The following is a 14551-nucleotide window of genomic DNA, read 5'->3' on the forward strand; positions in this document are numbered from 1 at the left end:
ATCTCTCACTTTGAAACAGATTGCCTTGTTTCCCTTCCCATAGAGGCAGGGGCTGCCTACATACCTCTGAATTTTCCAGCCAGGAGTGGGGTGACTCCTAGTTTGGGTTTCCTGAGCTCTGCCATCCAGTTTAGACACTGAACAGAAGGAGGTAAGAATGGACATCTAGCCATAGTGAATCCACTCAACACCTCCCTCCCTCAGAGGTCATTTTCTATCCCTGGAGACAGTCTAGCATGGGGATTAGGAGCAAGGGCTATCTATCTACCTATGTATGTATGTACATATGTATCTACCATTTGTGTATCTAAATTGAATACCTCCTATGTGTTAGGGCTTCCTCTAGGCTCTGGAAATATAGTAATGAATAAAAACCAACAAACTTTTCTGCCCTTAGAAATTGTTACATTCTAGTTTATACTAGTTGACATTCTACTGGATGATTTTAGAAATTTATTCAATTTCTTTCCTATTCCTCAGTTTTCTCAGTTGTAAAATGGAGGTAATAGCAGCTACTACTTTGTAGGTTGTTGGAGAGATTTAGTCATCAAATATATATGAAGCACGTAGGCCTGACACCATAAGCCTTAGCTATTCTTAGTACATGGGAAACATTGCCTAGATAAAGACATCTGTGGGCATTTTACTGTTGAGGGTAGAAAGGGAAATAATTTTGTCTCACTTCTGGTTTTTTTTGCTAGAGCCAGGAATGAAAGAAATGAATTCACTGATAGAAATGAGCTTTCATTGCATCAACCGTTCATTGATTTATTCACTCATTCATACATTCATTTGTTCATTCCCTCACCCAGTAAGCATTTATTGAGCAGTTACAAAGTTCCAGCTATTATGCTGGGATTCATTAGATCAATAAAATGTGGTTCCTGCTTAAGGAAGCTCAGAATCTAATGAGGACAACAGAGAAGTAAAGTACTATTATAATATTCTATGATAATTGCAGTGATTTTAAAAGTATAGACAAAATGCTATTTTCTCTATGCATGCTTAAGGAGATAAGTCAGTACCCATAGTTCTTCTTTGCACCTCTAAAATCTTAGCCTGTATGGTATGCACTAGACTTTAAAAAAACGGATTATTTCATTTATTTACCAGAATTGCAGAATTAACTACTCTTTGTAAATTTTCCAGATGTGGTCTTTTAAAATGAACATTAAAAGAAGTTTTAATCTGTTTTTTGAAATCATTCAAAAACAAATTGTTCACTTCCTCGTTTTCTTAACCTGTGACTGTTAAAGACAAGTTGTTTTTGATGACTCATGGTCATCATTATGAACTTGAGCTTTCAAAGGGCATTGAGTCTGTTGGACGGTTGAGTCTGTTGAACTCTTCTGTTAGTAACTTGTGGGGCGACCCCATCCACCTCCCATCTTCCCATGGCCCTTATGTATTTTTGGCTAAGAGGACATTTTCTTCTTCCTTCCTTCAGAGACACATAATGAGCATTTAAGATTGCTGGATAAGTGACTGAAGAAATGCGTTGCTGCTATAGTTACATTTTTGAACATGGGACTATTTGTATGTTTGTACTTTTTCTGTAAATTTGGATCAGATTTGAAATATTGGCAATAGTAGATCAAAATTGAGACTGATGGGAGTAGCGTTGATAAAAGTGCTTTTGGACCTGTGGATAATCTTTGAAAGACTGTCTTTGCTAGTCTGTAATAGTAACGAAAGAACACTGTTCCAGTTTAATGGTCCAGAAGAGAGAAATGTCATTGTATAATATTAATACATAACATAGTGAAATAAATGTCATCAGTGTCTTGTATATTCAATGATTATTCTGTGATTTGTCTACCTGAACATGTCAAAGTATTTGGCTGCAACTTAGGGGAGTTGATTAGTAGCCTTTAAGATGCTATCAGAATGAAAGCAATGAAATGAATCAGTTGATAAAGGTCCTCACCCTGATATAACCAGTGTCTAACCTTATAATTTGAACAACCAGGGACATATCAGGGGGAATCCAGTTGGTACAGAAGAAACTGAAACATAATCAAAAGTGACAAATGATCAACTGGAGATTGGGAGAACGTTAGGTAGGAAAACATTTGGTTCAGAACCAGAATATAAGATATACCACTATTTCTAGATTTTAAATGAAACTTTAAAAGTCATTAACGGAAAAGATAGAAATAATTGTGAGAATTCAAACATTTACTCGTCATGCCCTTAATTATTATTTCTTCCATTTTGTCACGATATTCTTTGTATTATCGTAAAGGAGTTGTGAGAAACAGAATTATAAGATGAAAAATGTAACAATTTTATGAAATGTTGTAACCAAAAAATAGACTACAGAGTATTCCTTCTCTGTTATCTGTCTTTGTAAACCACATAAAATGATAAAAACACAGCTTCATCCTTAATATCAGAGGCCAAAATGTGTGTCAAGGTGCCATAGTTGTGTATGTTTTAAATCAAACTTTAAAACAGAAATTTATGCTGTCATTTCTCAAAATCCTTGCTTCTATATCTTAATCTCATCATTCTGAAAATTTTCTATCATTTAAAAATCATATTCTGTTTACTGGTAATTCATGTACTCTTTCAGCCTACATTATACTCAAAAAGAGAGTTATTTCCTCTGTAGTATCTTATTGATCTGTGTGTAATTTAAAATAAGAACATTTTAATTTTCTTAGCAAAATGGTACATGCAAATGATGCAAATAATGTATAATTTTCTTGTAATCATCCATGCAGTTGCATTTTATTTGAACACAATTTTTAATACATTAGTAATAAACGCACACTGTGGAAAGAAATGTTATAAAAAGCAAGTCATCTGTAACCCTACCGCCCCTAGACAACCTTGGCAAATAGTTTACATCCTTTCAGATATTTTATTATTGATATTCTACTAAAGAAATCTGTGTCATCTGTCTCTGTCTTCTTAAAGTTTTATCTCTGTATTCATATTCACAGATGAGTCTACCTTTATCTAGAAAATAGGCTTATACTCTACATACTACTTTTCACTTGGTTTTTAAGTTCAAATTGTATTATAAATACTTATCTACATTTGTCCTTATGAATGGTTGCATTATATGTCTTTGAAGATATGTGATATTTTTCAACCATTTCTTTACTTTTGGACATTTATCTTGTATCCTTTTCTTTCCTATTATAAAGACCACATTATAAAAAAATCTTTCTCAAATAGTTTAAAAAAATATACTTTTCTGAATTCCCAGTGGAATTGTTGGGTCCAGTGGAATGTACACATATGCTGTCCTGAAAGCTGTGGACAAACTCCCATCCTAGAAATATTGTCTGTACTGGCTCTTTCTACAAACTCTTGCACCCTAGTGTTAGAATTTTTTTTTTTCCAAAAAAAATTTGAGAGTTGAAAAATGATAGCTATGCTTGCTTTCTCTAGAAAAGGCTAAAATCTTACCAATATTTCTGTAGGTTTTTTATTGTCCATAAAAAGAAGGCTAGCCACCTAACAACTACTTGGTCAGACCCAAACCAACCCATTAGGTTAGTGGCAAATTCCTCTTTGTTTTTAAACATTAAAGGAGCGAGGACTGTATCTTTAGAATATCAATAAAGTATTTAGTTCAGTATCATTTACAAAAAGGCTTTTTGATAATGGCTTCTAAGTTGACAATAAGGATAAAATCTCAAAGGAATCTTTTTAGATCACAGTCTAAAAGCATAAATGTTCGTAAGAATATCAAAGGAATGCTTTTGCTGGATTCACTCCACTAATTCATGTAGGCAACATCCCAAACTCCAACAGCCGACAGTTGCTTTGTTGAAGACAAACTGCATCTGTAATCAGTGTGACAGGACCACAGGTTGCATATCATCACTTCCACCAAGTTATGCAAGAAAGCGTAACTTGAATAATATTAACACCATCATTGGGAGAGCACAGACGTCAATAAGAATACTTTTAAATGAAGTAAAAAAAATAGACTTCAGGCATTGAAGCAAAATTTTGCATTTGGCCAAGGTTTTGCAGTGGGATAGAGTTTTTAAACCTTTGGGAATGAGGTTAATTGCATGGCTAATTTACCTGGGGAAGAAAATGTAATAAGCGCATTTTTCTTCTCCAAAGCCAGGAGGTCAGAGTGAGTATTCATCTATCCTTCTTATCCACACTTAGGGCTACTAGAAATGATATTCTGGTGATGTCTGATGGCTACTAGGAATGAAGTGTAGATGGGACCTCTTCAGTAGTTGTAGCTACAGATGATAAACCAGAAATGCATTTTGGTCATAAATTGCTCCTTGGTCCACTCTGTAGGCTACATCATCTAAATCAGACCAGTACGTTTATGATCACAAAAATCTCCTATCAATGGTTGTAGACAATATATTACATAGGGACTGTCTTACGTACTGCTGGTGTCATTTGAACTTAAGATCAACACCTCTGTGGGATTTTTACCCTGCTTGTCCTTCTCATTCCTCCTCCTCCATCTTGTAACTTCCAGATTTTGAAAGCGTAGTATGTGCCAGGCTTTGTGTTGAGCATTTTTTATTTATTTATTTAAAAAATTTTTATTGGAGTATAGTTGATTTACAATGTTGTGTTATTGTCTGCTGTAGATCATTTTTAAAATATTGCCACTTATCCTCAGATTGTTTTGAGTCAGTAACAGTCAAGGTGTTGTGTTACATTGCCTTCCTTTTAGAGATGAGGAATCTGAGATTCAGAGTTAAAGTAGACTCAGGGACTTACGGTTCAATGGTAGTTTTCACATTACTTATCCTCTTTGATCCTCAATTGCTAATCTAACAATAAAGTAGTAGACAATGTTTACTGAGGGCTTATGATGTGACAGACACTCTGCTAAGTACTTGGCCTTTACAACATCTCTAAGAGGCAGGAATTATTACCCCCCATGTTAGATGAGAAAAATAAGCCTTAAAGAGATGGAATTAATTATACAAAAACACAGGGCTAGCAAAATCAAGAAGAGAAATCAGATGTGGGATACCATTATAATACAAAGCCTAGAGGATTCAATGTAATAATTCATTTTAAATGCTTAATATAGTTCCCAGAACATAGAAAGTATGCAGTTCATGTTACTTTTCACAGTTAGTGGCAGTACCAATAATTGAACTAAGATGTCTGACTTCAGCCTATGCCTAATTTCTAACTTTGACTATACAAAATAAATTGATTTACAAATGGTTATTGCTGATGAGAGAAAACTTAAAGAGGTCAATTCCCCCACTTTTAATTTTTTTTGGCCAAAGACCCATAGTTGACAATACCCTACTGAATGCTACATATCTTTTACAAAATGTGTTTCATTTTATATTTTTAGGTGGTTTATTGCAAGTCATCAAATACCATGCAATTGTGAACACTTTACATAAACATTACTGTTTATTAATTGTTCCCATTGTACCCCTGTCTAAAGTTTTTCAAGAATGACTTTGTTTCAAAATAAGTATCATTAGAAGTGAGTTTTCAGTTAGCAGCTTAGCAATTGTCTATTAAACTCCTACTGTGAGGATGACTACAGGAGTATAAAAATCAGTAACTTGCATTTCCTGAAAGATACATGTAAGCAAACCAATCATTTGAGTTCAAAGTGATAGGAGCAGGGTCAAGGTATTAATAGAGTGCAGGGAGAGAAGAGAAGAGGGACAGCTGTCCAGCCCAAAGGGTTATAAATGATCTTGCGGAAAACAATCTTCTTCATTCCAAGACAAATATGATACCGATTTTTTTAATAGGCCAAAATGTAAGCGTGCATACTTTATCAATAATTAGAATGCAGCCTTACCTGACATGAAAACTGACTTAATATTACATTCTCATTCTCTTCTCTGTCTTTTTTCTTTTCCTCCTCAGCTAAGTAGAAAGACTCAATGCGTTTTCATGCTAAGCTTTTCAGCATACCATAAAAGAACAGCACATTGGACAATTAAATTCTTATATTTTTTCTTTCTACATTTAAAAAGATTAAGGGAATAAATTGTTCAGCCATGAACTAGTAGGGCAAAATAAATACTGGAAAAAATGCTTTTGACTAGAGTTTGTTCCAATAATAATTATGAAATACGTCAAACTGTTCTGAAATAGTAGATATTTATTGCAGAAAATAGAAAAAGGGAATGACATTTGTTGTCCAAAATAGTTTTAAAAGATGTAAATTAAAAAAAACAAAGGACTATTATTGTGAACATATGGGGAGACTTTTTGATACTTTATTTTACATGGTTTGACTCTTCTGGTTCCTAATTTATGTATGTGACTATGGAAAAAGTTGGGTACTGTCAGAAGTCACATTAAGTATTTTACAGCCAAAAAAAAAAAAGGGTAAGAATGTACATATTTATTGCTATATACATATTTATTTCAAATCTTATCTAGAATCAATCATAATTTAAATGCAGTGTAACTTGACAAACTATAATAGGTTTTAGTGTACAAAATGAAAATTTGTTCATTCAGACATTGAAATTAACTTGATAAATACAAATACATATTTATTCCTTATTAAAGTTTTAAGGCTTTATTTATTTTAATGTCTATATAAAAACATGGAGCAATAGAATTTATGACTATAAATGCAGAAATCCTACATAACTTTAGCCATTATTTACCATTAATGATGTTGAGTTTATTCTAAGAATGCAAGCATAGATTTTAATTAACCTCTTAACCTATAACATAATTTTTCAGTTCAACAGGTCAGTTGATTCAGAACATTTAATAAAATTGACAATATTTTGTTTTTATATAAAATCACCTTGTTTATTTTGGAATAGAGATTTCTCCTTTTAAGTGATAAAGATCATCTACCTAAAATCAATAGTCAACATCATTATAAAAGTTGTAATATTAAAGACATTTCCATTAAAGTCAGAAATAATACAAATACATCCATGGTCACCACTATAGCATACTTATTAACTATGGTGCTAAAATTTTTGGCCAATGATGTAGAAGTAAAGTAGAAAAAGAAAATAAAATATAAGTATATATTGAAAATTATGAACTAAATCCTCACTATTTGACAGACAAAGAAAAATGTACCTAATATATGAAAAGATATTTAAAAGCAATAAGAAAAAATGAATATGCAAAATAAAAATGAGCAATTTTCTCACAAAAATATTATATTTTATCAAAACTAGATGAAAAATATAAAACCTTACTAGTAATCAACAACATACATACTGAAACAGTGATTGATACTTTTCTAAAATCAAAATAGTGAAGAGATAATCATAGACTTAGTTGAGCAGAACACAAGAAAATGGACATTCTCAGATACTACTTGTGGGATTATAAATTAGTTTAATTTTTCTAGAAGAAAGTGGTCATATTTCACAAAATCTTTTAAAATATTTACACTCTTACGATACAACTTTATCACTTATAATTTTGTTAAGGAAATATCCACAAGAAAAAAAATTAGAAGCAGCGAAGTGTTTCTGCTGTAGTTGCAGACTGACTAAGTTATTTTATGAATAATATGATAAGTAATGCAATAAAATTCATGATATTTAATGATAAGAGACTATGTAATAGTATGGGTTATATGTGTGTATATGTGTGTTTTTGTGTATTCCTAATTTTGAGAAAAAGGAAAAAAATACACATAAGTTTTGAAAAAAATCATTAAAATATTGTAGCTTATCATTTGGCAGTTGAATTATCAGTGATTTTTATTTTCTACTTCATTTATTTATTTTATGAAAAGGATAATATTACTTTTATTAAGTACATAATTATGCTAAAATTTTAACACAGTTCCCATGAATAGTTCCTTAATCTATGGAATAAATTTTGCTTTGTCCATAAATTGTATGTATATTAGATGCTAAAAGCACTAATTAAAAAAAATTTCTAGCTTTAATTGATCCAGTACATAACAAATCTGTTTTAGTTAAACACCAATCCTCTAAAAACATGGTTCAAATATTAGTTATCATGGTATATTACCTGTAAGTAATTTCATAAAATACAAAGTTTGCTGCTGGCTTGTCAGTCTACATATTATATATATAACTGTTGCACATCATGATCAGTGACCAATCATGTAGCTTCTTTCACTCTTTTGGTGACTGGTCAGTGCACATCCATTAATCAGTTTGTTCACAGAGAAGCTTGTAGTGGTCTAACCTCTTTTTAAGTGATAAACCCATTGACATTTTATAAATATGAATATTCAAAAAAGAAGAATTGGCCAACAAAGATGGAAGGAAAGAATGTTTTGGGAGTGAAATTTCAATTAAACATTTCTTTTTAGAGAACAAATAGCTGGTCACTGTCACCATTTGGAATACTTTATATATGCAGCCAGGGCAACTTAATGAATGTGAATTTAGCATAAATGAGGACATTGGTTGTGATGAATAGGTAAAGGTGTCCTAGAGGAAATGATGCCAACAGAAACTTTACATTAAAGGAATCTCAGAGATATTGCACATCAGTGAAAGCAAAAACATGAAAATGATGGAAGCAGGCTGATCCATACTTAGAAAGGAGTATGACAATTCTCAAGGCTTAGAAAAGATGCTTGCTCAATATGGAAATTTACAGAATAAGAAAGCAAGCATTATTCAAGATACTGAATGATTTTTTACAAGGAAAATAATTCTCAAAGTTTCTAATATTAAATTACAGTTTATTAAATGTTAGTTTTTCTATTTCCCTTTACATTTGTAACTGATAGGAAGTTTTTACAGTTTTATCTTCACTTATCCTTCTTTGATACTCTTCCTTTATGTAGATCCAAGTTTCTGATGTATATTATTTTCCTTTTCTCTAGAAAACTTCTTTTAACATTTCTTGCAAGTAGGGTCTACTGGCGACACATTTTCACAATTTGTGTTTGTCTGATAAGTCTTTATTTCTCCTTCACTTTTGTAAGATAATTTTGCAGAGTACAGAATTCTAGGTTGGTAGTTTTTTTCTCTCAACACTTTAAGTACTTCACACAATTCTCTTCTTGCTTACATGTTTTCTGAGGAGAAGTTAGATATAATTCTTTGTTACTATATAGGTTAGGTGTATTTTAACTTTGTTTTCTCTTTCTGAAATTTTTCTTTATCTTCTGTAGTTTGAAAATGATATGCCTAGGTATAGTGGGGTTTTTTGTTTGTTTTTTGGCATTTATCTTTCTTGGTGTTTTCTGAGTTTCTTGGATCTGTGGTTTGGTGTCTGACATTAAGTTGGGGAAATTCTCAATTATTATTGTTTCAAATATTTCTTCTATTCCATTCTCCCTCTCGTTTCCTTCCCATTATACGTATGTTGCACCTTTTGTAGTTGTTCCACAGTCCTTGGATTGTGTGTTCTAATTTTTCAGTCTTCATTCTTCTTGCTTTTCAGTTTTTGAGGTTTCTATTGATATATCGTCTAGCTCAGAGATTCTTTCCCGAGCCTTATCCAATCTACTACTAAGCTCATCAGAGGCATTCTTCATTTCTGGTAGTGTTTTTGATCTCTAGTATTTCTTTTTGGTTCTTTTGTAGAATTTCCATTCACTCTGCTTATATTGCCCATCTGTTCTTGCATGCTGTGATTTTAAATTCCTTGCCTGATAATTCTAACATCAACATCTCTGTCATGTTCTGATGCTTGCTTTTTCTGTTCAAATTGTGTTTTTTGCCTTCTGGTATGCCTTGTAATTTTTTTCTTGAAAGCCAGACATGATGTGCCAGATGAGAGGAACTGCTGTAAATAGGTTTTTAGCAATGTGCTGGTGAGGAGTGAGGGGAGGGCAAGTGTTCTATAGTCTTATGATTATTAAATGTTAGTTTTACTATTTTCTATTTCCCTTTAGTTTTCAGTCTTTTAGTAAGCCTTTGCCTCTGGACTGTGAACTTCATGTATGCCTCTTTGTCCCCTCTGCCCACCTCCCCTTTAGGTGGCATAGAGTGACTAGAGGGGGCTGGAGTTGAGTATTTCCTTTCTCTAGGTCCGTTAGCTCTGGTTAAGTAATTTATCCTGAGGCAGATATCGTTAAGAACAGAGTGCTCTGATGTACTTGGAAATGCTTCCTTTCTTCTCCCTCTGCCGGAAGCACCTGGGGATTTTCCCCTGAGTTCATTTACTGTGAGAACCTGGTCAAGCTGCTGGAAGAAAATCTCACAGAATGGTGAGGGCCCCTTATACCTACACTACCCTGGAGTTTTCAATTATCAGACTTGTTCATGGTGAACTTCCAGCAATATATCAATTATAATTCAGATTTTCTACCCCAGCATTGGTTCCCATGGAAGTTTCTGCTAGTGAGTCTTTGATCCTATAACTGAGACTCCCTTTATTTGCCTGTCTCTCCAATCTTGGGGACAGATGTTTGCCCTGTGTCCCCCACTTAGGGATCCAGGGAGAGTTGTTGATTTTTCAGTCTGTTCAACTTTTTATTTTTCAGTATGATGGAGTGGCAATTCCAAGCTCTTTACTTGTGGAACCAGGACTTGGAAGTCAAGCTTTTAATGTTTTCACAAAAAATTTCAGATTGTGGAACAATCATAATTTTCCCCATTGGTTATTAAGATCACTTTAAATGGTTTCAGCTTGCATTGTCACTTTAACAATTCTGCACTACCATGACTGTAATATGCTAATTTATGATTTATAAAACACTTTTAAAAATACAATAGTTGCTGACTTTCAACTCTTTGATATTAGCTTTCTTTCTAGTGAAAGTGCCGGATATATAAATAAGAAGAAACAAAGCACAACTTTATATATTTATCATTCTGATATTACTTTATTGTTCTAGTGTGATCACTGCCTGCCTCTTTATAATGACAAGCCTTTTCGCCAAAGTGATCAAGTTCATGCCTTCAATTGTAAACCCTGTGAATGCAACAGCCATTCCAGAAGCTGCCACTACAACATCTCAGTGGATCCCTTTCCATTTGAACACCACAGAGGAGGTGGAGGAGTTTGTGATGACTGTGAGCATAACACTACAGGTAACTAGCGAATAACACAAATAAGAGAAGCTGACTTGGTCTTGAAGCCCATGTGCTTCTATACATAATGCATATTATTTTAAATTATGTTATTGCTATCTTATTTAAGAAAATGCTTTCATACCATTAAGTTTGAAAACCACTCTGGTTTACTGAATCTTCATGTTCCAAATGATTAGGTAGTTTTCAGATATAACACTCTAGTCTTAGACTATATATTTTCAGGAAAATGTTTTTTTCTTTTAAAATAAGTTCACATCATTTGATTAGATCATGAATATATTTTGGATACATCAGGAATTACTGTATTATTCTGAGTATATATATCCTTGAAATAAGTTTTCTGTGTGACCTCTGATCTTCCATTATGTCTGGATTCCCATGTAGAGAGGTTTACAATCATTCAGATTTGGTATGGACTCTAGTAATCAGGGGACACTCTTTTTAAAAATGTTCATTAAATGCATAAAATAATTATTAGAGTCTTGTCCCCAAAACCATCCAGCATTTTGACTAGTCATTGAAAAATTACTATTTTCTGAAAGGCTGATATGTTAAAAGCAGAAATAGACAATGTCTGAATTTGTAAAATATAATGGCCCAAGTCTGATGGGTTTGAAAGTGTGCTACTCTGAAGCATGAATGAATTTGTTGGATAATTATTGATAACCTAAAGTGGGACAAGCTCTTGGCTAGGTGCTGGGAATATAAGGATTAACAAAATGATGAATTTTCTTGTCTTTGTATGGATTATTACATGGTGGTAAAGGCACCCTATTAAAGGAATAATTAAAAAGTTGTCTGATGAGTGCTAAGATGGGGAAGTATAGTAGGAGTTAACCAGGTGAAGGAGCAGGGTTGGGGATTAGGAGTGTGAACAAAGTTTTCCAGTAAGAGAAACAGCTGTGCAATGGCCTAGAGGAGAGAGAAGCATGGCGCCCTTGAAGAACTGTTGAAAGTGCAAATGGCTGATTGTTAGAAAAGGCACTAGGAAGAAAGACAGAGCCCAGATACTGGAGGGCTCTCTAAACCATGATAAAGAGATTGGCTTCTATCCTAAGGTTAAGGAGATGCCATTTCAGGGCACTTAAGGAAAGGAATTTTGTGTTTTTTAAAGACCTATCTGGTTATAAAGTGGAGAATGGATTGAAGAGGGTCAAAAGTGGTTTGGGAAAAAACGTTAGTCAGATATTGCAATGGTCCAGATGAGAAATAATGCGGGAAAACATTTAAGGTGGTGTGGATAGAGATGAGCGGATCCAATAGACACTTAGGGTAGACAGTGACAGCATTTTCTGAGCAAGGTGCAGAGTGTAGGTAAGGGAAGGAAGAAGAGTCAAGACTTATGCCTAACATTCTGGTTTGAGCAACACGATCAACATTGGTACCAGCCATTGAGATAGGAAATACAGGAGGATCAAATTGAAGGAGAAGATGGCAAGTTCTGTTTTGGACAAGTTCACTGTGTGTTTCTAAGAAACAAAGAAGAAACTCTCTTTGGGGCAGTCAGAAACACAGTTCTGAAGCTCCTTTCTTAAAGAAAGGACTTCCATGATGCTTCAGAGAGGATCAGTATAATCTATATACTTTAGTGGCATCTTATGGTTATCACAGTTTGTAAATATATGTTTATTCCTGTAATAATTTAATTAGGATTCATCTTACCTGCTAGACTATAAGGTAACTCTGTGAAAAGGGTGCAGTTTGTATTTTCCTCAGCCCTTAGCACAGAGTTTGGAACATGGTAATCACTCAATAAATATTCATTGAATGATAAATAAAGGAGAGATTTCAGACTGGAGATATAAATTTGGGAGTCCTCAGCATATAGAAATGGAAATATTCTAGACATATTATAAATCCATTTAATTTGTCCTCAGCCAAGATCCATTAGAGTGTGAGTTTTTCATTTGATTAAGTTGTTTTCATCGTTTTCTAACATTGGGCCAGTTTCAGCAATATTTGAGGAAGAGTGCATCATGTTTAAAGGGGGAATTGATAGCCGTCAGTTTTATTTCAGTTTCAGTGGTCTGATATGCTACTCACATTTAGTTTAGAAACTCCCTGTAGTTTAGATTGCTTTCTTATATAAAATGGAAAGGGAAATTTTCTGAATAATAAATTGTAAACAATAGGAATTACCTCATATTTCTAATGTGTTAAGATATTCTAATATTTAATATGAAATTTATTTCTATCAAAATTCTATTTTGATATTTGAAATGAAAAATAATGGCCATAAGTACTAACAGAAGCATTTGCTTTTAATCACATTAACTATGAAATAATAAATTACATTAAAAGCAGTATTCTATTTTATAAGATTTAGTTCTGGAAAAATATTTGAATAATATATGCTTATTTGCTTCCAACTGTAGAGTTATCATCTGCCACGAATGTAGAAATTTCTCATATTTGATTTAGATTCAGTACCTGGTCTTAGAAATAAGAATTTTAAGTTTGGAAACAAACTCTTTCAAAATGTATGGGCCCCTACAAAGCACAGCTTTTTAGAAGTGTGGTATTATATAACAGATGGGAGTTTAATGAAGTAGAGCACAGTTTGTAACAGGTTCATTGTTTCATATGCTGTGGATCACTAAATTGGCAGGTAGAGATGAAAGGTGCATTAAAATGGACATCCCTAAAATTATAGAATTCCCTCAAAGGAATACAGTCTTTAATTTTGAATTATGCAGCTGATTTTAATGAATTGGAAGTCATAACGCATAACCTTTCCCCGATGCAGGGAGGAACTGTGAGCTGTGTAAGGATTACTTTTTCCGACAAGTTGGTGCAGATCCTTCAGCCATAGATGTTTGCAAACCCTGTGACTGTGATAAAGTTGGCACTAAAAACAGTAGCTTCCTGTGTGATCAGGTGAGTTCTCACTATTGAAGGTAAAGAATTGCTCTCTTCCAGAAACTAATTTAGGAGATGGTCTATCAGTGATACTGAGGGCTATATCAGGAAGTCCTCTGTGTGTGTGCTTACATTTCAAAGAGGTGGTTGCTTTCGGGGTGTTTCTGTACGACTTTTAATATGAATATAAAATATAAGGCTACTTGGGCAGTCCATTTTACAGTTGTCAAAAAACGGGGCTTCCCTGGTGGCGCAGTGGTTGAGAGTCCACCTGCTGATGCAGGGGACACGGGTTCGTGCCCCGGTCTGGGAGGATCCCACATGCCACGGAGTGGCTGGGCCCGTGAGCCATGGCCGCTGAGCCTGCGCATCCGGAGCCTGTGCTCTGCAACGGGAGAGGCCACAAGAGTGAGAGGTCCGCGTACCACAAAAAAAAAAAAAAAAAAAAAAAACCGTGGAAGCTTGGGGTTCCAAGTAAACAATGAAGTAATTTAAGTATGTGTCTTGGAATAACTGGTGAATTAATATTAATAAGTGATATTAAGTAAACAAGAACAGTTTTCCTCCCAAATTCCGTAGAAGATAGTATAGCAAAAGTCACTTACACATAGATCCAAGTGGAAATTATGGTAGCTCTGGTCTAAATTTCTTTTAACCTTTTCTCTATCTAACAGTACAATGGGTTTTTATCATTTTATTAATTTTAATTACCAACATCACAAATATTGATGTCTGACCTATATGAACACAGATTGTAA

At 33.8% G+C, this 14551-nt stretch overlaps 1 protein-coding gene across 1 annotated transcript in view; it reads left to right on the forward strand.

The window, feature by feature from the left end:
- Window positions 1-14551, forward strand: part of USH2A (usherin) — a 770355-nt gene that overhangs the window by 110453 nt on the left and 645351 nt on the right. Inside the window, exons 9-10 of the mRNA XM_067729757.1 lie at window positions 10736-10931; window positions 13681-13811. Coding sequence (XP_067585858.1) covers window positions 10736-10931; window positions 13681-13811 — 327 coding nt within the window. The remainder of the gene's footprint in view (window positions 1-10735; window positions 10932-13680; window positions 13812-14551) is intronic.

Source organism: Pseudorca crassidens, chromosome 2 (assembly GCF_039906515.1).
Source record: "Pseudorca crassidens isolate mPseCra1 chromosome 2, mPseCra1.hap1, whole genome shotgun sequence".
In the NCBI taxonomy this organism is placed as follows: domain Eukaryota; kingdom Metazoa; phylum Chordata; class Mammalia; order Artiodactyla; family Delphinidae; genus Pseudorca; species Pseudorca crassidens.